The sequence below is a fragment of the Nematolebias whitei genome, chromosome 12 (assembly GCF_014905685.2).
Source record: "Nematolebias whitei isolate Nwh7 chromosome 12, NemWhi1, whole genome shotgun sequence".
Lineage (NCBI taxonomy): Eukaryota > Metazoa > Chordata > Actinopteri > Cyprinodontiformes > Rivulidae > Nematolebias > Nematolebias whitei.
In genome coordinates, this window is record NC_056509.1 from 44,590,768 (window position 1) to 44,618,438 (window position 27,671).

The following is a 27,671-nucleotide window of genomic DNA, read 5'->3' on the forward strand; positions in this document are numbered from 1 at the left end:
TTGGTTGGTTCGTTGGTGGGTTTGTTAGTTGGTTGGTTGGTTATTTGCTAGGTTGAATGATTGGTTGGTTTGTTAGTTGGTTGGTTGGTTCTTTGGTTGGTTGGTTCATTGGTCGGTTTGTTAGTTGGTTGGTTGGTTCTTTGGGTGGTTGGTTCATTGGTTGGTTCTTTGGTTGGTTGGTTCTTTGGTCAGTTTCTTAGTTGGTTTGTTAGTTGGTTGGTTGGTTTATTGGTTGGTTTGTTGGTTGGTTCGTTAGTTTGTTCGTTGGTTGGTTGGTTTTGGTTGGTTTTGGTTGGTTGATCGGTTCATTGATTCTGCATTTTCTGCATCCAGAGTTCATTCTTTTCATCTGTTATGTTGCCTGGAGATGGTTTTTCATTTGGCTTTAAGCTGATCCAGTCAACATAAGAAAAGACACATGAATCGTAAACTTTTAGCCAATAAGTCCAAACAATCTATTTAAACATGTTTAAATGTTCATTAGAGCTGAAAGTTTACTGCAGTTTGGTTAATAATTTTTTTAATTTGTTCAGACAAAGTGACTGATATTTCCCAAATAAGTAAACTAACAATAAAAAAAAAATTAAGAAGCCACTAAAGTTTACTGTATGTATTTTGTGACTGTTTTTAAGATATTGTTTCTTTTATTATTCTGTTGGTAAAATGTAGAATTACTTTATGTCAAATCGGTCAGATTTAGAGAAATATTTCTGAAGGAAAGCTGAAAAATCCACAATCCCCATTTTATTTTACAGTGTTTTGAAAACATAAAGAGGTTGTTGTGGCTACTTATAATATATTTCAAGTTGTGTTGAGTTTTGAATATTTTTTTAGCTGTCTAAGCTTGCAGCGCGTTTGTAAAGTATTAAGTGTATTTTCAACAGGTACAAATAAACGCCACTTACCTGTACCCTCTTTCTAGTTCAACTCCCAGAAACCTTTTCCTGCCACAGAATTTCTAAGAAAAGCGGCGAAGCTGCCACATTGCTTTGACACGTAGCCTCCAGAGCTTTTATGTTTTTTTTAAAACAAACAAAACCGCTCGTCTTCTCTTCTGCCCTCGTCTTTTAAACTCCTGCTGAACGGTTCGTCCCCGGGGTGGATTGCTGCCAGTTACACTCTCTGCTGCTCCAACACTTCAGAAGGTTTCTGTGGAGAAACAGAGGATGCAAAGATGGCTCACGCTCCTCCATGTTGGTTCTACTCGTAGCTGTCAAACCTGCTGCTCTGTACTTTGTTGTCTGCTGCAGACGGTTCATTACAGAAGAAAAAAGGCCGAGCATTCCTTGAAGGAATGCATATCGCCCGCCACCTTTCAAGACTTAAATTCATTCCTTCAAAGAGTGATAAGCCTTTTTTGAATCAATTAAAATTCATAAAACAGTCGCATGCTGATTTTTGCAGGACACCACCAGGTTTCCTTTGGTTTGAGCCAAACGGTTTTACTTCAGAACTGGACAAAGTCGGAACACTTCGGTAAATACTGGCTTGTATTTATCAGCTCGGCCTGCAGTGTCTTATTCTGAAAGCCAACAAAGGGATGAAGATGAATCATAAAGAAGTGCAGTTTTCTTCGGGGAGAAGCTGAGGAGCTGCTGATTTTAGTTTCCTTTTGATAATTCAAGCTTGATATGAACTTGTATCTGTGGTGAGCGCTGAATTATTAAAACGTGAAGAATCTGTCAAAAAATGATTGTGCAGTTCTAGACAAATGTACTTTAACAAATTTGACTTATTATATTTAAAGCGAAATAGGAGAGTGGTGGCCCAGAGGTTAGAGAAGGTGGGCCTGTGATCAGAAGGACACTGGTTCAACTCCCTGGACCAACATCAAAATATGGGTGGGATAGGTGAAGCAACCACACCTGCCTCCACCCTCATTTGCCCCACTCTGGGCCCTTGAGCAAGGCCCTTAACCCCCAACACCTGCTCCCCCAGGCACCCTAGATGACAGTGGTACACAGATTACTGTGGTAGCTCGGTGCTCTGTGGCAGAGCGTCCAGCGTCAAAACAATTGCCAAGGTTTCATGTGAGTTAGTTAGTTCGCTGTGGCGACCCCTGAAGAAGGAGCAGCCGCAAAATATAACAAAGTAAAGCAAAATAACACTTTTGATCCATCGATCTATCCAAAGCATGCGTCTGTCTGTCTGTCTGTCTCTGTCTGTCTGTCTGCATATACTGTGTGTGTGTGTGTATGTATAAATATATACACACAGACACACATAATCTTACAATTCATTAGTTATTGATTTTTTTCTCCAACACCTCTTGACAGTAAAGCTGAGCTCACCCATGTCTATACTTTCCACTTTATAATCTTTTCAAAATAAACAATATAGGCAGAAAAAAACTTGATAATCTGTTATTTGTTAAATAATAATATTCACATAAAATAATGATTTGATGACCACTGCCCAACCTTAATAAAGGTTTATTTGTTTACTTGTTACATGTAAGCTGATTCTGCCAAATGTGTTCAATCAATTCTTTTAAAATAAATTCTATACACTTTATCAATGGGGCTGCAGCAGCCTGATGGTCAGTGCTGCAGTTATTAACCTTTATTTAACCAGGCAAATCCCACTGATCTCTTTTACGAGGGAGGCCTGGACCTGAAGGCAGCCTAACATGCATGTTTTTGGTCTCAAAAGCAGTCTTGGAAATAGTCTCATAACCCTGAGACTACTGGTTCGAGTCCAGGTAGCATCCAAAACTGTCTCTTTATTGTAATGTACTGTAAATGGTAAATGGACTGTACTTATATAGCGCCTTTCTATCTTATTGAGATACTCAAAGCGCTTTACTCTACAATCTGTGTCCTCATTTACCCATTCGTACAGCACTCTACTAGATCTCTACAAAGATAATTGAACAAATTATTCGAAAGAGACTAATCGGTGTTTTATCACATTCATACACTGATGGGACACACATCAGAGGCTATGAGGGGTTCAGTGTCTTGCCCAGGGACACTTCAGCATGTGACTGCTGGTGGATTTGAACCCCCAACTCTTTCATTGGAGGACGACTGCTCTAACCACTCAGCCACAGCTGCCCCTGTGCAAGTTAGCTCGCTGTGGCGACCCCTGAGGAAGGAGCAGCCAAAATAAAAACAACTTATTTGTTATATCATTTTAAAAAGGAATTATTGTAAATGGTTTTATCTGAAACACTTGATATAATTAGATTTTTTTTTTTTTTTATAAAGTGTAAGTAACTTTCCACCTCAGAAAATGCATTTGAGTGTTTGTATCAGAGCAGCAAATACAGACTGAAGTCTGGGAAGGTCTACAGATTACAATGATGAATGGGATATGAATGATGAACAAAAGCATTTAAAGGAATACAAGTATGAAACGACAGCTTTCTGCTGATTTTACTCTTCTAATGCTGAAGCTTTTTCTTTGGATCCAACACAAATTCCTGTCTTGGACCCGCTCTTTTGTTAACGAGACGCTCTCTTTCTTCTTTTCTTTTCTCAGGTGTTCCGCAGAAAGGCTGTGGAATTGGGTGAAAAGCTGCTGCCGGCCTTCAAAACGCCCACAGGCATCCCCTGGGCTCTGCTTAACCTCAAGAGGTAGAACGCTCACACAGACCCTCTCTGTTTGTCTCTCAGCAGTCCACTCCGGTGGTACTCCAGGCGGCACGTCTGTTTTGATGGTTTGATGCTTTAAAGAGCTCTGTGGTCTGCGGCTCGGCGCACGCTGGACGAACACGAGCCCTCCTCTCCGCTCGCACTCACTGAGATGTTTTACTTTTACATGACAGGGCAGCCTGAGCAGATTCAGGTCTCTCTTGTAAACGAGTCCTCGTGGTTCAATGGGACTAACCTGTTTAAATAAAGGTTGAATGAATGCAGGCTGGTGTTTTCCCCTCAGGGCTCGGTTAGAAATTGTTTATACTAACACACACATTCAGTGTATGATTCAGAGTATGGGATGTATGTCAGTCAGTTTGATCCAAAATGGCCGCCACAGCTGATCAACCTTAGCAAACTCAAAAATGGCTTTGACTCAGCCAGTTTTACATATAATTGAACTTAAACTGGGTGTAGTAGTAGCTGAGAGTCATTCCCAACACATAATTTGAGCACTAATTGATCATCTGAGATCAGTTTTTATACGCTCATCAAAAAATAGGCTTATTATGTTATGGTAGTTATTGTATAGTCTAGAGCCGGACCGATATATCCGTAGGGCTGATATTTTAGGCTGATATAGATATTTGGGAACATATCGGCATCTGTGATATTTGGCCCATTATGCGCTGAAATAAACGATTCTAATTTTCACCCCTAAAATGCTGGGAACCAGCCGTGTCCTTACTTGCAAATGGTGTATTTGTATAATGTATCCAGCAGAGGGCGCGTGTTGACTACTTTCAAGTCATGGCCATGCTGGTCACATCAGCACGTTTTATCTGACCAGCGCATGGTAGGTTTATTGTAACTGATTAGTAAAATGAAAAATCAACAATAATGAATTCTCTTCAATCCTCCATCCCGCCCGTCATTAGCCACATGCCTCTTAAATTAGCAAGCTAACCCAACAAAGTCAAGTCAGGCCCTCTGGACAGTTTCTTTTTTTTGGGTGTGCTACTTATGGGACTGAGTTTGTTGCGGCTCCTCGGACTGATGAAGTCCTTTGGATGGAAAGACGAAACGTTTCAACAAAAAGAAACCGTCCAGAGGCTCTGACTTAACTTGGATGGATTTTTTTTAAACTGGAGCATTGAGCAAGGCCTTTGTCGTTAGCAAGCTAACGTTTAGATAACCTAGCATAGGCTATTGCCTTGTAAAACTCCATCGAGAACAATAAATATTACGTAGCGGTAAATATTTATCAGTGTTCGTCACTTTATCCTTTTTGTCCTGAATGAAATGTATTTTTTCTCTGAAATCTTTTAGCTTTTTTCTTAGATTCTTGGGGGTGGACAAAGCCCAAAAATTTCCAGCCATTATATTTATCAGCATTAGTCCTCCCCTCCCAATATCTGTATCGGCGATAGCCAAAATGTCTATATTGGCCGTGCTCTAGTATAGTCGTTGTCTATCTGTACGTCTATAAACTTTCTCTTGTCCCACTCATAACTTCTGATTCGCTCAAGATAATTTAACGAAACTTCATACACATCTGCATTATCACCATACGGAGTGTCGCGTACACTTTTATCACCCCAGCCTAGAGGTCAAGGTGACAAATCAAGGTCAAAGTTTCAAAAGGAGCTTTGCTTGTCTGGGTCAATACTTCTGATGCACATAGGTTAATTTAATTAAATCACTAAACCGAGTGTCCCATACACTTTATCATCCCGGCTGCAAGTTGAAGGTCAACAATCAAGGTCAAAGGTTATACAAGGCCTTTGCTGTAGATTGTCAACAGGCGTATGATGTACCGTGTGCGGTACTCTTGTTGAAGCTTTCCCATTGCAGTTGGAGTCAGTTTTGTCTGTGCGTTAGCAAAATTTCTCATGGACTTCCTCAGTCTTTATATACTTTAAAACGAGCATAACATCTCGAACTGCAGTTCTGCTAAATATTCCTAGTTTTGTCATGTAATTCATGTAAAACCAAGATTCGATGTAAAATTGTAAAGAAACGATTTTGAGAATTTGATTTTTTTTGTTGTAGAGTTTTATTAATTTTCTTTGACGTGTTTGACGCACATTATAGAAGCACACCTAATCTAATTAAAATCAGATGTAGCTGTGATCAGACGTCAGGATGTCGGATTTAGAAAAGCTGGTGTTTTTTAATGAACCACGTTCAGATGTCTGCCGGCGCGTTTCAGCGGAGTCATCGTTCATCTGGCGGTCGCGTGTGACGAGAGACGGGATGTCGTTTATTAGTTTGTCATACTTTAATTAAAAGGCAGGTTGTCATGACGATAAATGCGCTGCAACAAATTAATTTTCCTTGGGTCTGTATGGGTGAACGGACGGTGCACCCCCTTGTCTTTCTCCCTGATGTGAGGAGCACCCCAGGGAGTGGGTGCCTTTCTGCATGTGTGCTTGCAGATCTGTGGTCCCCAGAGGGCCGAGCAGAATGCTGCAGATGATGATTTTACCTGCATGACTGAGCGATGATCGCTTTGACACACACACACAATCCCGTTCAGCACCATTTACAGTAAGACTAAAACTGTGACATGAAATCATGATTTATTTTTCTAATATACACCAGAATATCATCTTACGGAAGCTGGTTTGTATTTATAGAAATAGATGCTTTGTCATTCTCCTTCAGTGTTTCCATTAAATGACCTTGTTGGAGCAAATTGTAGACTTGGCAGCTGTTGCATTTGAATAATTAAAATCATTTTAAAGTAAAAAAAAATACACATTTTCTACAGTCCAATATAGTTCAGTGGCTCAGATTTGGCTTACCACAGTTAAGATCTTCCCTTCTTGAAGGAAAAAGCCAAATATTTGCTCTGAATAAGACAGTTCTGTTATTCAGCATCTCACAGAATATCCACACCTTTCTTGTGACCAGTTTCTCCACCTCTGTACCTTTTGTTGTGCGTTAGCCGTTCATTCATCAAAACGTTCAGCTCTTTCAGGAGATAGGCGGCCCCGACTTTTGGTTTTTGTCACTTTTAAGATTTTCAAATCATTTAACTTTATTTACAAGTATATTGAGATGTTTTCAAGTCCTCTAAAACCATTTTATCTGAAATCAAATCAAGCATTTTTGATTTGTTATTCTATTTTTATTCTTTAGTTATCCTCGAGTCCTTTTTTAGCTTCTATACAGTCTTTTGCTACTTTTTGCATCTAGCTAGCCCTTTGGTACTTTTAGCTACTTTTAGGTTTTTGTTAGCATTTCACTGCGTTTAGTTAATTTTGCTATTCTTAAGCTTTTATGTAGCCTTTTGCTACATTTAGTTTGCTTTTTTGCTTCTAACTAGCATTTTGCTGCTTTGAACTTTTTAGCTAGTCTTTACTACTACTGTCTTTCAGTTAGCGTTTTTCTTGTATTAGCAAATATTTTGCACCTTTTAACAACTCCGTTTCAGCTTCTTTAGCAGAATTCAGCATTTACGCTGCTTTTTCCCTGAAAATCAGTAACTCTGGTTTCACCGGGCTTGTTGTGGTGTTAGAACTTCGTTTAGCTTTTTATAAAACCTAAGCTTTGTTTCCTGATGCGTGCTCAATAATCCAGGCAGAAAAATCTAAAAAAAAAAGTGAAGTCTGGTCCTCTGGACATTCAAAAAAACAAAACTAAGCTAAGCTTTGTTTCATTGCTTTAAAAGTTCAGCCTGAAAGTTTCTTGCTCATGTCCACATGTCAGTATTTGCTTAATAAACCCTTTTACAATAGAAGATACACAGTAGGAGTGTTTAAAGTGTTTATAACGGAGAAGTTGAGAAGAAAACTGAAGTACTTTTTAAACTTTTGAAGGTGGGATGCCGTCGTCCTGACCTTGACCCAGATTGAAACCGAGCAGGTCTGTAAACGGACAGTTTCAAACCCGACCCAGTTATTATTCATCCCCGTCTCCTCACTGCTTCGTTCTGAATCTCTTCATTCTGAGTTTTTATCTAAACTTTTTTTTTTTTTACAGCCCAGTTTCCTCCACTTTCTTTTGTCTTTGGTCGGTGCGCCCATTTTTACCATCAACGAGCTAACGTCTCGTTCAGCTTCTGGACGCGGAACTGAAGTCCACTCCTCTGCGTGACCTGGTTTCTTTTTATTCCCCTTACGACTTGTCTGCAGGGTCCAAGACGACTGGCGAGAAATGAGGCCAAGCGTTTACAAGTTTCAGTTTGATAACACGTAAACTAGAACAGGTTTTAAACTGTCTGAAGCTACTTTTACCAACAAAACTTTAGGTTAAGCTGCAAACTTTACAAGTTGAACTTGATCATTGCGGTTGGAAATGCATCGGTAAGCTGGAACATCATCTCCACTCCACCACAGCAAGACAAGAAGTTTGTTTCTAAAAGTCAGCAGTAATAAAATTCAAAACATTAATTTTGAGATTTCCATTTGACACTGTAACTCTATATTTTGTTTGTATTTCAAACAGTGAGCTTAAAATGGACGTATTTCTCAATGTGTGTTTTAATGCTGGAAAGGGACTGTGTCCAGTATAAAACCAGCTGTTGGCTGGTCTCTGGGTGCTGTGAATAAAAGATGAAGGAACATACAGTTATGAAGACACCGAATTAGTTGTGGAACTTGGACGAAAACAAAAGGTCAGGTAGTTAGTTTTGGAGATGAGACATCTCTGCACAGTGTCCAGTCCATTTATCTTCTAGCTTCACTTGAATCGGTTCGTGTTGGCCCCTTGAGAGGAGCAATACATCAAGATTACCACATAAAGGATCATAATTTGCCCGTGTTCACACATCTACCAGGACTTCACCTTCTTATTCACTCTCTTTTCTCTCTTTCTAGGTTTTATAAATCAGTGCGTTGCCACTATCTGAGCAGAAAATGCTACGACGTTCTTCTGGATTTGTACAGTTGATCGTCACAATCGCAACGCTCCTTAGAGAAATTTCAGAAGTTCTACAAACAGATTTTAAAAGAGTCCTAATTTAGGTTTTTGAGAAGTAAAAACGAGGCAAAAGAACATTTTTACTCTTTTAACGTTCCCGGTTTCTCCGCCGTCCTCCTTACGGAGTGCATCGCTGTATTTGCTGGGACATATTTCTGCGCGTCTTGGAGATCCCTCGATGTGTTCACCGTTTTAAAAACGCATGAAAACAAGAGAAGGCTGAGAACGGACGTCTGTTTTTCTTCCGCCTCGTAGTCATTCAAAGATGAGCAAGGATGTTTGAAGCTGTGAAAAACTGTTTTTAACAGCAGTTGATGCATTCGAGGCAACTTTAGGATTATTTTTTTAATCTCACACGCACAGTGTTGCCTTCTGGTTTATATTTAAAAAGTTCAAAAGTAAATTTACACAGTTAATCTTTAGAAGTATCTAAAGTGCTGGTAGTGTTGCTTTTCAAAGTGAATGCATTTAGTGTGTTTTTGAAGGGAAGCTGTTCTTTGAATCTGCTGACACTTTGTCTGTTGCACACACCAGTTGTTATCAGCTTTGGTCACCGTGTCCCACAGCTCTTCTAATAACATTCAGACTGATAAAGCTTTTTCAAATCACTCCCACTGCTCTGCATACTGACTGGCCTTAATGAGATCAGGTGTGTGTGTGTGTTGGGTTTCGTTCAGATGATTTGATCTGTGCTCCACCCTGACTTCAGCTGCTCGTTCCTCTTTACAATCATCTTCCTCTTCTACCACAATAAAGACATCATGCTGACAGTTGTATCCCGAACTAACTCGCATCTTGTGTTTCTACGTTGGAAGTTTGAACAACTCGCACTTTTGTTGGTATAAAATGTGAAGAAAGCACTTGTGCAAATAAGGAAAGTATAAAATAAATACTCTTCAATGGTCAAATCAACTTCATTTTGCCGGAGCGGCGCAGCGAAATGAAGCTGATTTTGCTCCAGTTGAGCTTGATGAACGTAACTATGGTAAGCCGATTGTGTCTTTAATAACCACTTTTACCTATTACATGACACAACGGCATGCCATACTTCTCGAGTGCCCTCTAACGGCTGAAAATGATAGTGTTCAATATATTCAGTCAGAATGAATGAAAACGGTCATATCTCAGCCAAAAATTGGTTAATAAATAAATATGGGGAAAAATCCATGAATATATCACGTCGGCAAATTATACAAATTATGCAAATTATACAAAAAAACATGACTTATAGGCCGAAAAATACGGTAAGCATATTGTAAAGTTTTCAGAGATGGTCCTGAAATTGAAAGCATGCTAACGTTTAAAAACAGCTGGTTTGTTGGGGAGTGGTGGCGCAGAGGTTAGAGAGGTGGGCTTGTGATCCGAAGATCGCCGGTTCACGCCCCGGCCCCGACAACATCAAAATTGTGGGTGGGGTAGGTGAAACACCCACACTTGCCCCCACCCTCACTCGCCCCACTCTGGCCCCATGAGCAAGGCCCTTAACCCCCACCATGTGCTCCCTAAACAGGTCTCTCTTGAAAATGAGTTCCCGTGGCTCAATGAGACTAACCTGGATAAATAAAGGCTAAATTAAAATTAAATTAAGTAAAATTGTTTTTGTTTGTAATGTACAAAAACCAATTTGGATTCTGTTTTGAGAACGGTTCAAAAATTTTACATTTTCAGCACCAAAGCTGTCGAGGATAAACTTTGTGTGTCCATATTTTTACAGATTGGTGCAAAAATAACATTTGAAAATTAAATGTTTCGTCTTTGTCTCAACACACTAAAGCAGATACCATTAGAAATACTTTAATGTAACGTTAGCGTTAATTATGGAGAATAAGCAGTGTAAGGTTAAGATTAATACGTTCTTGTTTAAGCAGATTAAAATGGCTCAAGTGGGAATAATTCCTGAAGTCAAACTTGTCTGTGAAGAGCACAGCAGCTGCAGACAAAACTCTTAAACAACCAAAATCTAGCACAGAAATAAATATTTAAATCTTATATTTTGTACTTATTAATACAGATGTTCTGGTAAAACTGTAAAAAGACTGATTCCCTAATTGTATCGTGAAACAGTTGCAGTGTGAAAACACATTTATATGTTTACTGACACATATCTTGAGTCTTTATCACAACATATATAATCTTTGTTTATTTACACCTAGTAAAAAATATCTTAAAGTGTTATCAACAAAAACAGGTTCTGAAATATTAATTTAATTCCTTTAGCATTTTATTTCCCTATTTATTATTTAATTGACCAGAAAAAGACAGTTTTTTCAAAATCACACGTTTCTAACACCAGCATGCGATGACAAGCAGTAAACTAACTTTTGAAATAAAAGCCTAGCATTCCTTGAAGGAATGCATTATTCCCACTAAAATTCACACCAACGTTTTAAACAAAGATCCTTTGATGAGGATTAATGGAGTTGTAGCAGTTTTGGTTAAAATTTGTAAATGACATTATTCTTGATCTCGCGCGATATTTGATTTCGTGCGATGTGTTGAGGTCAAAGTTGTGTTGAGGCTGACTCATCTTCTCCACATCTAGTTTTAGATATAAATAGATAGATGGCTAATAGATAGATGGATACTGTATTTTTTGCCGTACGCGTCGCACCACCATATAAGTCGCATCAGTCTATATTTGTCCAATAAAGTGGAAAAATCCATAAATATGTCTCTTCGCCGTATACGTCGCATCTATTATGCGTCATCGCTGACACGCCGTGTTTGTTACGCGCCACCGCTGACAACCCGGAAATGTGGGTACCGGTGTTGTGCCAAAAACCGATGGGCCACCAAATGGCGGCCGCGGGAGCGTCAACGGGAGGACTTTAACGAGATTAACACTTGAAAACAATTGTTTGTTTGCTCGAAATTATATTAAAATGTGAATCAATGTAATGTTTGCTTAATAAATTACTTTAATGGTCCAATCAGCTGTATTTAAAAACTAGCACAGAGGGAGAGAAAAGAAAGGAGGAACGTGGCTCATTTCTCCAAAAATTAACAAGAACTGCACCTAAACAATTTTTTTTTTTTTTTTTTTTTGCTCGAAATTATATTAAAGGTGTGTGTCAGTCAAACATTTGCTTAATAAATGCACTTTAATGGTCAAATTAGCTGCATTTCGCCGTGGCAGTGCAGCTGGATTGACGGTCAGTACAAGCAGCAAGCAAATATGGCACATATGGCAGGCTGATTGAGTCATTAAAAGCTGTTGAAGATTCTCAGTTATCCAGGTCATGGTAAATTCAAAAAAGTTCAAGAAAAAAAAGTGTAAAGTATAATAAATAAATCCAGTTGTTTTTGTCTTGAACTTTTTTGAATTTGTCATTGTAGCCACGTTTTCTTATTACATGATACAACAGCTAACAGCATGCCATACTACTAGTACTACTCTGCTGCCATCAAGTGGCTGAAAGTGGTACTGCTCAAATTTCAGTTTCCTTGACTGATGAAGCCTTCCGGATCGAAGGCGAAACGTTTCCGCACAAAAAAAGAAACTGTCCAGATGACCTGACTGAAAAATGTTGTACTGCTCAAATGTTTTTTTTTTTCAGTCAGAATGAATGAAAATGGTCACATCTCAGCCAAAAAATAGTTTATAAATATGGGAAAAAATCTGTAAATATGTCGCTTCGGCCTATAAGTCTCAGGGCATGCAAGTTATGCAAAAAACTGCAACTTATACAAAGAAAACTATGGTAGATGGCTAGATACATAGCTAGCTAGCTAGCAGGGTGGAAATTGGATGCATCCAGTAGCATGTTCTAATTATGCAGAAAAAAACCGCATATAAAATAATCAAAAAGGAAGCAGAATACACAGATTTGGACAAAGATGGAAGGGAGTACTACATTCATGATTAACCTAAATATATGCTTACATAAACATCTAAGCATACATATACATGTATATACATATGCATATCAAGTTCAAGTAAACTTTATTGTCATTACCATCTCGTGTGGTACATGAGATGGAATGAAATTATCTACACAGGGTCCCAGTTACACCCAAAAATAGCAAAAATATGTACATGTGTATATACACATAGACGAATATACATCTGTGTCACATACAAATGTTTATCATCCAAAAGTTTTTGGCTAAATTTTCCATTTTTCCCTCGAGGCACGTCACTCATAATCTCCTGGCCTGGTGTAACATTGCTGTTGAGCAGTATTCTGACAAATTACATCAGTACATTCATTCAACCTGTATTTATTCAGATAAATCACACTGAGCCTCAAAGACTCATTTACAAGTGAGACCTGTTTAAACACGGCTACAGTACAGTTTGCAGCTGTCATCTTTTAGTGTCATTTTTTTAATTTTAGATTGTTGATTTGAAACAAAGGCTGTTTTTGGACACTTGCCTTTATAACAAAAACATAGTATCACAACACCAAAACCCTTCCAAACAAAAAAATCCTGGCTTTCAGGGTCTACGGCGATTAGTTTTACAGAACACGCCACATAAATGTGCATGCTCATACTCAGAGCAGCTCTCTTTGGCAGTAACCCAAGGCACTCTAAGGCAGCCATGATTTAAGGTCTCTAATTAAGTTGCTAACTGCGACACTATCGCAGTTCACATTTTCTCTGTGCCCAGAGGAGAAGAAGTGCTATAGATTTTAAGGCATGAGGAAGGAATGCTCAGCAGAGAATATCAGGTGGAAAAGAGGGGTCATGGCCGTAGCTGAGACAAGAGACGGTGAATGTGTTGCCTGAGAGAACAAAGCGAGAACTGGGCCAAAATATAGGTTTCATCCGGTCCCAGGGTACAAATAAATTTCAGAATTGTGTCCAGATTTAATCATTGGAGTTTCTGGAGAAGAAACATCCTGGTGTGACACGATGAAATATGAAGATGGAAAGTCTTCTTTAAAAAGTCTTAGTTGGTTCTGCAAAATGCACTGAAAGGTGCAGAACTATCAGACTCTTGATTTGTTGTTCTGAAGCTGAAAATCTCCGTGGGTGTGAGAGATTGAGTGAAATATAACCTTGACATCCCCAAAAGGGACTTCAAGTCACTCAGAGTATCACATGTCCTCCACTGGAAACTCATTTAAATCACAGTGGCATCAATCTGGGATGACCCAGTTTTTCTGTGTCAGGCTCTGTATCTATTCTGTTACATGGACACCTTGATCCCTCTGGTTTTACCTTTAGTGAGTTTAAAAAGTGTGTGACTAAGTGAGGTGTGAAATAACCTGTTATCCTTTGTGAAATTACACTCCAGAGAAAAATCACTGTTAGAGATGTCTCATGCTGTGATCTAATGTCCAACTGATAATATTTGGAAAACACAACAAAATGGGGCGAGCACACGGCATCATATCACTTCACTCGGAGCTGGATAATGTTGGCTGATTTTTTGATTTGTACTAAAAGTTGGGTATCACCGTTGACACGTTGGTGCAGTGGTTTTCAAACTGAAGAGATGACTGCAATGGGGGAGCTGGCTCGTTACAGTTGTAGGGGTATATGTTGTAAAATGGACAAGTTATGAATTAGTAATAATTCAGAAAATTATCTAACCTTGGAGCACCGCGTTCAAAAGAAGGAAAAATATAAATCTATGATTTATATGATTATCAGTCTCAATAAATTACCATTATTGCTATCATAGATATTACTGGCTCCAGGGTGGGTCCTCAGTAATGCACGTTACTGGGGACACTGAGCTCCTATCTGTTTTTTGTCCACGAGCGTCTTCATAATCGCTCTTTGTCTGGCCCGTCACCTATGGCCAAACTGCCTTGGGAGACCCTACCATGCACCATGATCACCAGCAAATGATAAAAGTTGTTTGTACTACCAAGTCAAAGGTCTGGTTCAGCTCCTATGGTAGACACCAGGCAGGTTTTGTGGCTGGATCTGTAGGTGATCTCGGAAGCGGAAGCTCTCCCAAAGGTACTTGTGTCAACTGTTAAAGACTAGCGTCTCTCTGGGGCTGACTCGTGCAGTTATCTGGGGGGTCTAGGTGCTTCGCCGGTTGGTGCTCGTCTGGCTCTGTGCGTCCTCAGACGTTCTGGAACAGTCCAACTTTGGTATTGGAGGAGAATGTGATTAAAACGTTGGAGTTCAGCTGAATGTTCTGACTGTCTTTACTTTATAACGCTGCCTGGATCAAACCAGGGTGTCTGGTCATCGAGCTTTAGTTAGAAAAATTGTATCTAACGACAAAAAAGAAAAACCGATGAATAGAGGAGACGTGATGGACAAAAACGTGAGACAAAGTTCGAAAAGAAAATTAAAATGGAAAGACGAGAGATCAAACGGAAGAGGTCGAGACTGAGAGTGAGCGGCTCGTTTTTAAAGTTCTGGAATGGACGTATTTTTGGAATGGTTTCCAGTCAAAGTGACGGTTGGGATTTTAGTGGTGTTTAAAGAGTATGGGTCTCATTTACAACTGCGCAAACATAAAAGGTTGAACACCAACTTAAGACTTGCTTTTTGTCTCAAAATTTAAACAAAGCAAAAACGGGTTGTTTTAACTTTAACAATGAATATAATCACACTTGAACATAAATGAAACCCAGCAGTCAATAGTTATAAAGAATCTCAATCACACGCTTCACCGTTATTCAACAAATCCAATTTTTCTTATTCTCTTATAAAGTTAGCTAAAATCATACTGGAAAATATAAAGAAGGTATACCTTCAACAACAAAAAAAAGATATTAAACCAGGAAACAACACTTGGTTTTAAGAAAAATTTTAAACAGTTGTGAAAACTTTGAGTAGCAGAACTTTGGAGAAATAAAGAAAAATTAGACTGTGGTGAATGAAAAATGACGGATTCTGGAAGTCGTTGGCGACTGAAGGAAAACATGGTCATTACAGCACTTTCAGAGTAGGCATGAATATGGAAGACAGGAAGAATAATTGTTTTAACAGAATTAAACATAATTTAATCACTGAGTTCACGAAATGTGAGGACTCCTGCCTTTTGGAGGGGCTCTTGGTCTTCGTTTGGTCCTGAGAGGAAGAGCCTTGAGTTACTCTTTGAAGTAGGTTTGGAGGAAATTTACAATTGGGTGTAAACCAGGTCTGGGGCCGCAAATATAAATCTGTGACGATATCAACAACCACGTCATTTTCTTGTTGACTTGAAGAGTCAAAAGGTCTGGTGTGGATTAACAAACAGGGTTTTTCTATCAGTCGGCATTCTTTGTCTCTGATAAGATCAACTGAGACCTCCGTTCTTTTCCAGAAACCATTGGCTTTCTTTGGGTTCAAAAGTGCGTCCTATGTAAGTGAAGAGTTTACTGCTTTAGGAGACATCTCTGAGTTAGCAGATTTTAGATGAAGTAGTTCACTACACAATGGACAGTGTGACCACTGCTATTTTTCATTAGTGTACATGAAATGTACATTAAATATATATCTGTTGAGATCTTGTTTGTTCCTCCTGTGCCATTTTTTTGACATTGTTGCCACTCTGATGTATTTTAATTTTTTTATGAAGTATGGATCCATGTCTTACTGTTCAGCCAACGTTCGACCTGATGGAAGTGAAGATGAGTGGAGGAGAAAGAGTTTTAAGTCACGTTTGATGTTTGGAGGAGTTGTGCCTTTAAGTAAGGGTCGAACGGTCAAAGAGTGAAGTTGAGTTGTTCTCACTGTTGGATTTCAGCGTATTCATGTTGACACACCCATTCAGTTGTTCCATTTCTGTTTATCGTGACCTGCATGTAAATGTAGATGAAATGAGGAAAAGCAGCTTCAAATCAAAAGAAATTAAAGAAATCTTTCTAGAATGATGATCAACTAAAAAGACCTGTTTTTGTAACTTTTGAAAACTCCCTGCTGACATGGCATTTTATAAAATAATGTTACTCATTCAAACATTACACTTGGGATGAGTCTCTTAAATTTTAAAAAAAGAATATGCAAAGATCTTGGAAAAGCATAAAAAATCACTTTCAGAAAAAGCATCAGTTAAAAAATAACACATGCTACTAATAATGTAATAAAATGACATCATCCCTCACTAATATAGCGGCTCAATATTTGTGCCAAATACCCGCTCAAGCTTTTTATTTTAGAATAAACTGTTCTTTTTAATATTTATATACATGGAAATTCACTAATTTTAACCTTGAATATTGTAAAAATACTGAACTCTTATAAATTTACATTTGTTGGGTTTCTGTGCACAGATTTAACTTTTTACTGTTTTGTTTGTTTTAAAGGTACTCTACTTTTTATTTCCTGTTTTTTTTTTAATATTCAGAGGCTGATGGATTTTTTTTTTTAATCATAGTTTATTTATTTGTTCTTTATTTAGGGAAAAATAAATAAAAACACTCCAATGAGCAATTTAGAGACACAGTGACACAAAACTGAAGTGACATTTTTGACATAACTGAGAGACAATTTCTGTTTAAAATTGTGTAAATTTAGTTATTTTATTATTATTTTTTATTAGTTGAACTACATTAACTTTGTCTTGTTGAACCAAGAGGCCTGACATTGTTTTCATCCTAAATCTTGAGAACCTCTGCATTAGCATCAGCTAAATGTTGAAAAAATCGATGGAGTGAGAAACTGTTATAACATTGAACTGATTTCAATAAACTAAAGAATTTTATTCAGCCACATTTTATCATCAATCTTGGTACATTTAAAAACTAACTAAGGACCTCTTTTTTAAAGCCAGACAGCAAAAATTGTTTTCATTGTACACAGATTGTTCAACAAGTTCTGCACAACTAGAATAAAAGCCATTTGAGGCCTATAAAAGTTTAACCATTTAAAACAGCAGTATTTGCATAATAATTCCACATTTTCTGCAGTGCAGCAAACCATAAACCAAATAATGTCCTTCAAGACTTGGATTAGCTCTAATACGTCTCCTTAGTCGTCCTTGTAAGAAAGGAGAGGATGTAGAGCATGCAGTTGTTAAAGGGGCCTGCAAACTGGGCCACTGGGCCATGTGCATCAGCAGTCAAACACAACAGTGGACTCAGACCGACTAATGTGGTTCTATTGTTCCGTATGCCAACGAATGAATGCCGTTTTCCAGTCCCAGGTGACTGTAGCCACAATGAGCCTTCATCTGATGTGGTTGTCCCCATGGGTAACTTCTCAAACGGGTTCATTTATTCCAGAGTGGAACAGAAGGAGCTCTCAGACTTGAAATTTCTGGATTTACTGGCATTAATTTGCCAGTTTAACCAGAGTTCCCTCACTGTGAGTTATCTTAGCAGTCGAGGAATATTTAGGTGTCCAGTGTATTGCTTTAGTTAGCCTCTGCTTGTTGTCTAGTACGTTTATGTGCATGTGATATTGTGCATACTTATAACAATTGAAGTAATTTTACTACAGTAGTTTAGGGCTAATCAACAAAACTGCTCAGGGGGCCACAGTTTCTGAAAGTTAGCACTCCAGGGTCCTGAAATCCAGCAATTAAATTCATTACGTAAATAAACCAAGTATTACAATGATCGGTTACCTTTCAAATTAGCTTGTTTTATTGCATTGACTCATAAATGTAATAAACAAAACCCGACCCAGAACCCCCCAATTTTTTTAATTTAATTTTTTTAATGAAGTGGGCTGGACTGAAGTCACCCCGCGGGCCACCAGTTGAATGCTCCTGCAGTAGTTCCTCACCTATCGCGGGGGTTACGTTCCACACACCCCCGGGATAGGTGAAAATCTGTGAATTAGGGACATTATATTTATTTTAGTATTTATACATATTTTAAACTTTTATAAACTCTTCCCACACTCTTGCAATGTTCTAAACTCTCTAAATGCTCTGAAAGAGCACAGCGAAAGAGAGCAGACAGACTGATGCTACGGTGACTGAGCCAATCAGCGCCCGGGGGCGGACTGACCATCGGGAGCACCGGGAAATGTTCCGGCTCGGGTTAAGGCTCAGTTCGAGTCACGCTTGATTATTTTAAATAAACAATCCATGCCGCTCACTCTGATATCCGACTCATTGAAGCTCCCACAGCAGCGGTGGGAGAAGACAGTCCTCCCTCCAGCCCCTCCTTTCTCTTTGTGAGGCTGACAGCCTCACAAAGAGAAAGGAAAGGGCCCCTTGGTGATCACTGAGCAGCCAGGACACTGGGAAACAATGTGTACAATCTTACGCTGAAAACCTGCGGAAGAGTGAGTCACGAAAGTCGAACTGCGAAGTATTGAGGATATGGTTCCGTCTGGCTTTGAATTTAGGTTCTTCAGAGTGAATCTGCAGCTCTTTCACATCTAAAAGAGTTCGTTGAGGTGATTCAGACATTTGATTCCTGGCACCTGCACACTGGAAGGAGACCTGAAGGGATTGTGTATCCTCACTGGCTGCAAACACCTTTGGACTCCCGTAGGAGGAGCTGGAGGATGTCACTGTGGAGTGGGATGTTTGGGTTTCCCTTCTGGATCGGCTGCCTTGCGGATCCAAACGTGGATAAGTGGCAGAAAATGGATGGATAGGTGGTTTGATCATTTTAGTCATTAGTAACGCAAGCACGCTGATTTTGACAGCTTTTTTATTTCTAATGAAGTTCAGGCCATCGTCACAGATCTTAAATCATCTTTAATGTATATGTTTGAAACTGTCAGACACACCGTCATGAGTTGACCTTCTCAGCGCACCATCATCCATCATTCTTCAGACATATATCTGTACCCGTTGGTCCATGTGTTTTGTTTACACAGCAGCTTTTCTGTCCGCTTTATCTGGGGTTTGTTTCTCGCAGCAGGGTTTTTTTTGGTAGGATTGTGGTGGATGCGGGTGAGTTAGATACTGTAGGTGTTTGCTGCAGCCCCACCCCATCAAGCAAAGGGATTTATGGTTCATCACAGGGTTTGCAAAAGGACTGAGAAAGATGGACAGGCAGGTCAAGTGCACAGATGACAGCAGAGGTGTGTGTGTGTGTGTGTGTGTGTGTGTGTGTGTGTGTGTGTGTGTGTGTGTGTGTGTGTGTGTGTGTGTGTGTGTGGCTCTAACACAAACACTGTGTAGTTCAAAACAAAGTTGTCTATACATCATTTAAACCAAACTCCAACCAGCGTTTTAATCTAAAACTAACACGGAGCTACTAAATTTATCAGGATCTGCATTGATGGGATTTTTTTTTCCCCACCAGTGACCCTGATCTGTCTCCCAGCTCCCTTCCTGATGCTCCTCTGGCTCCCTCTGTGTTTGGTTGACTTGATTAAATCCGTGGTGTAATGAGGAACAAATTACGGCTTGTACAGCATGATGACTTGATGGTGGGGGGGAAGGGGGGGTGTAATTAGTATGTTCTTCCACCTCCTTGAAGAGATCTGTGTGAGTGTGGCTCTTCTCCCAATTCACAGATCTTCTCATCTAGCCTTTCTCATTTGTTGGATGTGTTCCCTGCTTCATCTTTCTCTGTACATGACTGTGTGCTTCATGTTGCACAAACAGGGAAGTAAATGGCCAATATGTATTCATGAGTACTAACTGGAGGCGTTGCCATCGGAGTCATCAGTCCCTGGCCTGAAATGGTTTCATCAGTGCTCTTAATGATCCTGCAGACACACTGTTGCAGGGTGTTTAGCATTACCTGGCATACCTGACATGTGTCCTGAGAACAAAGAGGAAAGGCTTGTTCTGAGACAAAACAAACATGCCTAGAACATCACGTGTGCTAACCTGCCTTGTACTTTCATTTTACAACTGTTTATAGAAGCAAGAGATACTTGAATCATATGAGCAGCTGATTTTTTTAGGACCTAGGATGTTCAGAGAGTTTGGCATCCAGAGAAGCAGATTTTACTGCCTGGACTGTAAACCTGGTTTATTTCCTACCAAGCAGTTCTGTATTTTATTACAAAGTGACTAAAGCTGGCTTCTTGTTTTAATACATGTTAATAGGCCTGTCGCGATAAATCAATTAATCGCATGATAAATGGAAAATTATCGACCTCGTTTTCATTTGTCGGCTTTATCGTTTCTTTGTGTCTCTCTCTTTCTACTGAAGACGCTGGATGACAAAAAGCTCAACTCGGGTGTTCTTCACTGACACCTCCCTTTCTCTTTTCTCTTTAAAATCAATTTTAACCGTCCAAAATCGTGTTTTTGGATCGTAAACGGCAGCTAAGCTGAGAAGCTAAACTACAAGCTAAGCTAACAGGCTGACCTCAGGGAAAAAACCTCCGTCTTGTTGAAGCTCCAAAATTCACGGTTGAAACCCGAGCCTTCGTGTAAAAAGTTTTTTTTCTCTGCAGAAGCTGAGAACTTGTTTACTGATTTTTTTTTTTATTAAAAGCTTTGTGTGACAAATGGTATGCTAAAGAGCTCAAACCACACTGAGCGGCCACCATTTTGAGAACCAAATAAAAGGAAAGAGACACAGCCCATGTCACGTTAAGGGGCCTCCATCCCATTTTTCTTAGACACACGCTGCTTGCTCCCTCACTATCCATCCTTCAGTTCAAACGATCTTACACTCCCATCCGGTGGTTGAAAAAAGATACTACACTCAAAACAAATTAACCAACATTTATTCTTAAATTTGAGAATAATTATTAATTGTCAAATTTCAAACAATATTATCATTTATCGCAATAATTTCTGAGATAATTCATCTAGGAATGGGGGCGATCCGATCCAGTATCGGTATCGGCCTCCGATACCAGCATCATTTACGTATCGGATTTTTCCGATCCAACCTGCCGATATTTCCGATCCATGGTTCACGATGGCTTCAAACTACGGAATGGATTTCCTGAACGGAGTCGTGTCTCATGAACCCAGAGTAATAAGACCCGCCTCACATTCAGGAAATCCAGTTCATAGTTTGCAGCAGCTACAACGTGAGGACTGAGTTAGCAGCACGGTGGCTAACAGCTAACAAACTTTTCATCGAAACATGTCCGCTGTGTGGAAGTATTTTACACTAAACACCACAAAACAAGACAGCAACGTGCAATGTCTGCAGAGCCATAGCGCCACATTAAACCGCGGTAAAGTTAGTTTTACGTTGGACATTCGAGCTCCGTGGCTTCAGCGGGGCGCTGCTCTTTGCTCAACCCAAAACAAGCGACTCGACACCGGCCAGCCGCGTCCAATCTGCCCTGCTCAGTCTGCCCGTCTCTGAGGAGGGACAGACTGAGCACGGCTGCCCCAAATCAGGCTGCCTGCTTCAGATTGAACAAGAAGTAGACGTCGCTGAAACCACGGAGCTCGAATGTTTACAGAGAAGTTGCTAAACTTCATAATTAATGACCAACTGCTATCGACTGTAGAAAATGAAGGATTTCACAGTTTGATACTTGAAGTCAAGATATAGTTTACCCTCCAGGAGATATTTATCAGTACAACAGTAGACAATCATTAAAAAAAAACATGATTTGAAAATTTTATATTAAAAAAAAAAAGTTACATTATAAAGTGACGTAAAATACTAAAAACAGGAACGTCTGTTGGTTTATGTCATGAACTTAGCAGGTGTTTGAAGCCATTTAACATTTTATTTTATTCATGTATTCATTCATTTAAAAGAAACAAAATTTTAAAAAATAATCAAAAAGAAAACATTGAATGAAATGAGTGCAGAAAGAAGAAAAAAAATCTTATATCTGCTCCGTATTTAAAAAAATATAAAATAACTTTAAACAATCACTTAAATTAATCACTTTAATATCCACTTTAAAACTAGGAATAAAAAACAAAACATGTTTTGTGTTAGCAGAATTTAATTCTAAGTTTAAAACTTATCCAACATTAATAAAACTTACCTCAAGTTGCCTTTTTGGTCATGCATGCATATATTTGTACAAATTGTACTTGAGATGAGATTATTACAGCCTCATGTAAAATCAATGATGATCATGATATCGGAACTGGATTGGTATCGGCCGATACTCAGATTTAGGTATCGGGATCGGAAGGTAAAAAAAGTGGATCGGTGCATCCCTAAATTAATCACCCAGCAGAATTTGTTATCGTGACAGGCCTACATGTTAAACTTTCTTCATCAGTCAGTTTACAGTTTGTACTCGTCTTGTACATATTGTTGTAATTCAGTGTTTTCATCCTTGCTGGGATGTAAATCCTTTCTCCCTCTGCTCTTTTCTTTGTCCAGTGGAATTGGTAGAAACTGGCCGTGGGCGTCAGGCGGGAGCAGCATCCTGGCCGAGTACGGCACCCTGCATTTGGAGTTCATGCACCTCAGCGTACTCTCAGGAAAACCAGAGTTCGCTCAGAAGGTAACGGCGACTACAGAGCGAGAAAAGGACAGAGGCGCTGGATTTTTGGACCGTGTTGCACAAAACTGTTTGATTGTGCAAATGCTGAGTCAGCTCTGACGTCATGTTTTTCCTGTTTTTAATTTCTCATAAGCTTTTTTGCAGTTGAACTACTTAGGTATATTTTGTTCTATTTATAGTAACATAAGACAGATATAGCTGAATATTTATGAATAATTCAAACTTGTAGTCATTAAAAAATGTTCAGCTGTTTCTATAATTTAAACTAACTGACCTTTTGATACTTTTAGCTTCGAGCTAAACTTGTGGTCATTTTTATAGCCTTTTGCTAAGTTAGCATTTAGCTAACCTTTTACCGCTTTTAATTTTTTGCTAACCTTTTGATGCTTTTAGCTAGTATTTTGCTACTTGTGTACTCTAGCTAGATGTTTGTTACTTTTAACTAGCTTTTTACTACTTTTAACTTCTAGCTGCCATTTTGCTACTTTATACTAGTTTTCTCCTTCTTGGCATTTAGTTAAAGTTCTGTTTGTTTTACTTTGACCAACTCGGTTTCAGCACAAAGCATTCACGCTGCAGTTTCTCTCATTTCTCTTATTATTTTCTTACCGATAGGTCATGAACATCAGGAAAGTTCTAAATCGCCTGGACAAACCTCAGGGCCTCTACCCCAACTACCTGAACCCCAACAGTGGCCAGTGGGGCCAACGTAAGTTTTTCTCACCCTTCTGTTGAGTGTCACGTTAGCTACATAATGTCTTCAGTTAGCATTTTACGTCCCTATTTATGTCGGCTTTTGACACAAGTCAGAATTTTAAAATTATATTTTTATTTATAAATTAAACATTAGCATGAAACTACACACCAGTTTCTCTGCTAGCACTCAGAGGATGTGATCGGAACGAGTCTCGGCTACCACCGCACCAACGTTTAGCTTGATATGTGTAAAAGTGACTACGTTGTAAGAATTTTGTGTTTGCGAACTCTGATTAGCTGTGGCAGCCATCTTGAATGAGGCTAAATTGTTTATCATGTTTATCCAGTGAGAGTTTCATCAAAATCCATCCATTGAGATATTTTACTGACATACATTCAGACAAGCACATGGTCACTTGTCTTTCATGGCGGAGAGGAATAAATACATTAAAAACTTCACGGCTGATAAAAACTTTTTTTGTTAATTATGTCAGACATTCATTCAGAGACAAATCATATATTTACAAATGTTTATAAATCCTTCCTGTCCCAAGCAGACAATTTACAGTACTTTGTATAAATTCTACACAAATCTATACCTTGTACCACAAAATAAAGATGAATCTGACATGAAATTACTTGAGCAGGATGAATTGTTTAGTTTATGAAGTATATGGCCTTCAAGTCCTATATTAAGAAATTTGCGTTCATTATTTGATAAACGTAGCTGAAGTTGGAACTGAAACACTAATGCATGCAAATTGCAGCTCCTCCACACCAGCGTTAAACACATTCCCATTTTTCAAATCTTTTTCACCTGTAATTTGTTCCAATTAAAATCAGGAGAGTTCAAACCCAAATCTTGTACCGTAATCACTGCCGTCTGCTGCTCACACTGAACATGACCAGTGAGAACTAAAGCTGAGCTAACCTCTAGGTGGACACTCAGGTTCTGACTTTCTTTTAGTATTTTATTATATGAAAAAATGTAAATGTTAGTTTACAACAACCCTGATAAATTGTATAACCCATTTTTTATGTGTTAAAAGCATTTAAAATAATTAAAGGCCTAACGCATATTGTCTTTCACGCAGAATTTTAAACCAATTTGTCTTGGGATATTTTGCTAACAAACAGGGTTGACTCTCAACAGTTTTTGCAAAAGCAAAGATGTTGCATCATGAGTAGTACTTGAAGTTTGTGTTCAGCAGTGAAGCAGCGTTGGGCTACATTCGCACTGCAGGCAAATTCAACCCATATCAAAGCCCTCAACAACCTAGCTCCATCTTATATTTGAGATCTTATTGTTCCATACTTTCCTAACGGAGCACTTCGCTCTCAGACTGCAGGCTTACTTGCGGTTCCTGGAGTTTCCAAGAGCTGAATGGGAGGAAGATCTTTCATCAGGCTCCTCTCTTGTGGAACCAACTTCCAGTTTGAGGCGGACACATTGTCCAGTTTTAAGACTGGGATTAAGACTTTCGTTTTTAGAGTTGGCTTGTTATGCTGCTATAGGCTTAGACTACTAGAGGACAAATTGACCTCATTTCCTTAAATGAATTGTTAAAATTGAATAGTTTTCATTTGATACTATTTCTATCTTGACATGATTCTTGACCTGCCATTGTGTATCTGTTCCTACCAAACCCAGCCGGTCGAAGCAGATGGACGCTTGTCCTGAGCCTGGTTCTGCTAAAGGTTTCTTCCTCATGAGGGAGTTTTTCCTTTCCACTGTCGCCTTCATGCTTGCTCAAGATGAGAGTTCTGCGATGAAGTTAAACTCAAAGCTGCTCCTCAGATAAATAAAGTTAAATTGTTATTTTTATACATGAATGTTTCTGTTTAGTTCCATGAGACGACTTCTGTTGTGACTTGGTGCTACATAAATAAACTGAATTGAATTGATATTTTCATGACAGTCTGAACGTGACGAGTCAGATTGTTTTCTAACGTAGGTCTTCGTATGTGGTTCAGATACATATCCTATGTTTTTTTTTTTCTTCAAAGCGACTGCAGTTTGAACGGTCATGTTGCATTTCATCTGATTTTTACATCAGTTACATGGAGTTAAATGGATCGATCCAAATATTGATAATAATAATACCAACGTGGTGCAGATTAAACCTTGGAGCTCTTCAGCTACGGAGCCAAAGTCCAGTTGCTTCGTCTCGCTTCTTTGACCATGTCCTGGATGATTCAGAATCCGCTACATCTGATACTAGCGTTGTTGTCGGACCGTATCGATACTAACGTGATGGATCGATACTTGAGTTTGTTTCTGGCTTCAATACGTCGCTCTTGTTGCAAAATAACAATGCTGCTCCTGAAGAGCCGTCAAGAGACGAGATTAAATATAAATGCTTGTTAAGTCAAGCATGTCAGACAATGAGCACACAACAACTTCAGAATCGATACTTGCTAGTATGTGTAGCATCCATATTTACGTTCCTAAACACAGCGCGCTGTGTGTGAAGTCATGTTTTTTTCTGCGGGTCGCCTCAGATCTGGGAAACTGTTCCCACTGGAGTCTGATGGAGGTCGCGTTGCAATGATGATGTGAACGATTACACAAATCAATCTGGTTTGAGCATTAAGACCTGCGGTGTGGATGTAGCCTAGTTTCTACCTGCCCATACTCAAATCTAAATCTAAGTACACTTGATCCACTTGGTGTAATTTTTTTCTAGTTGTATGCACTCAGCTAACAGTTGTGTCCTTCATCGGTGTCATAAGAGGGAGCCTTCTGTCAAATGTTTCATCTCTGTTATTCTGTCTTTACGCTCCACTGCTCTCAATCTAAAGGCCTCCGTTCTGTCCTCTTCCTTACATCGGACCTCTGTCATTACCTCCATTACCTGCTTAGCTACACGCTTGAAGAGTCAGCTAATGGATTTAAAATTACAGCCTATCAGAAACATAAAAGTGTGGACATGTGCTTACACTGGGCCGAATGTGAAAATACTCATCGATGACATGAATGGAGAGGGAGACACGATAATGTGAAAGATGTTCGACAAGGTTCAGACGGAGCGTGATGAGATGAGACATGGAGGGAACGACAGCGGCACAAAAAGGTTTCCTGACATTAGTCGACATCTTTTACTTCCTTTGAAAATAGCCCTGCGTGTATGAATATGAGACAATTTATCTTTAATTAAGCTCACGTCGATGAAAAAGTAAAATTCATCTAAATATAAAGTTTGCTGTCTTACATTCAGACAGCTCAGCAGCTGGTGACAGGATCATGCTTTTGTTTTAATCGACTGCTGTACATGTCTGTGTTCGATTGTCTGCACTGTTAGTAAAATATCTCATGAACCACTGGATGTGTTTTCACTAGGACATTTGTAGAAAGCAATCACTGGGCGTTGACATCTAAAACTAAATAACGTTTAGCGTCAACTCGATTAAAGATGGCCGCCACACAAAGCAGTTTTAGCTTTAACTCGCTAGTTTTATAAATATTGAGCTACACGTTGGTGCGGTAGTTGCTGAGACTGAACCAACACGTATTCTGAGTGCCAAAAGATAAACTCATCATTGTCTGTTAGCAAAATATCACTAGCTTCCAGAATCACTTGACTGATTTCATGAAACATTCAGGAAGTACTCGTTGACTGCTTCTACAGCTGATTAACTTTTGGAGCCAACAATTCAATATGGCTGCCACAGCCAACTGACCTTAAAATATGATGTGGTGGTAGCTGAGAGTCATCCTCAACACGTTGTCCGAGCACTGACACTTCTCACAAGATTAAACTGGTGCTTTTATACACCTGTCGAGAGACGGTCGTATTATGGTAACGAGTCCGCACGATTGTAAACTTTCTCTTGTCACGCCCAGATCTTCTGATCCGCTCAAGATAATTTAACAAAACTTCAGATTTGTACCATCACTAGACAGTGTCACTAATCTTTTCGAGGTCACAAATTAAGATAAAAGATTATACAAGGTCTCTGCTTGTCCATTGCTATAGGTTGTATCCACCTTATTCCTCGCCCCCATGTTTCCTTGCATGAATTAGGGGCGCAACTTCCAGCACGGACCAGAACCGGCGTTTGTTTATGTGCGAACAATAAATAAACAACTAATGTAGTGTCTCAGAGCATCATAGATTTACTTTAAACATGTAGGAACACCAGCTGTCAGAGCTCAAACAGGACAAAATAATCATCCCGCTGCCTGCTGAGGATGAGGGATGGAGGACGAGCTGAAGTGGCTGCAGATTACATCTACTAGCATATTTAGCTACATCTACTAGTATATTTATATAC

The 27,671-nt window shown here is 39.2% G+C and overlaps 1 protein-coding gene across 1 annotated transcript in view; it reads left to right on the forward strand.

The window, feature by feature from the left end:
* The window catches only part of man1a1 (mannosidase, alpha, class 1A, member 1), a 160,302-nt gene that overhangs the window by 113,159 nt on the left and 19,472 nt on the right, over positions 1-27,671 (forward strand). The window contains exons 5-7 of the mRNA XM_037685951.1: positions 3,484-3,578; positions 22,577-22,700; positions 23,316-23,409. Coding sequence (XP_037541879.1) covers positions 3,484-3,578; positions 22,577-22,700; positions 23,316-23,409 — 313 coding nt within the window. The remainder of the gene's footprint in view (positions 1-3,483; positions 3,579-22,576; positions 22,701-23,315; positions 23,410-27,671) is intronic.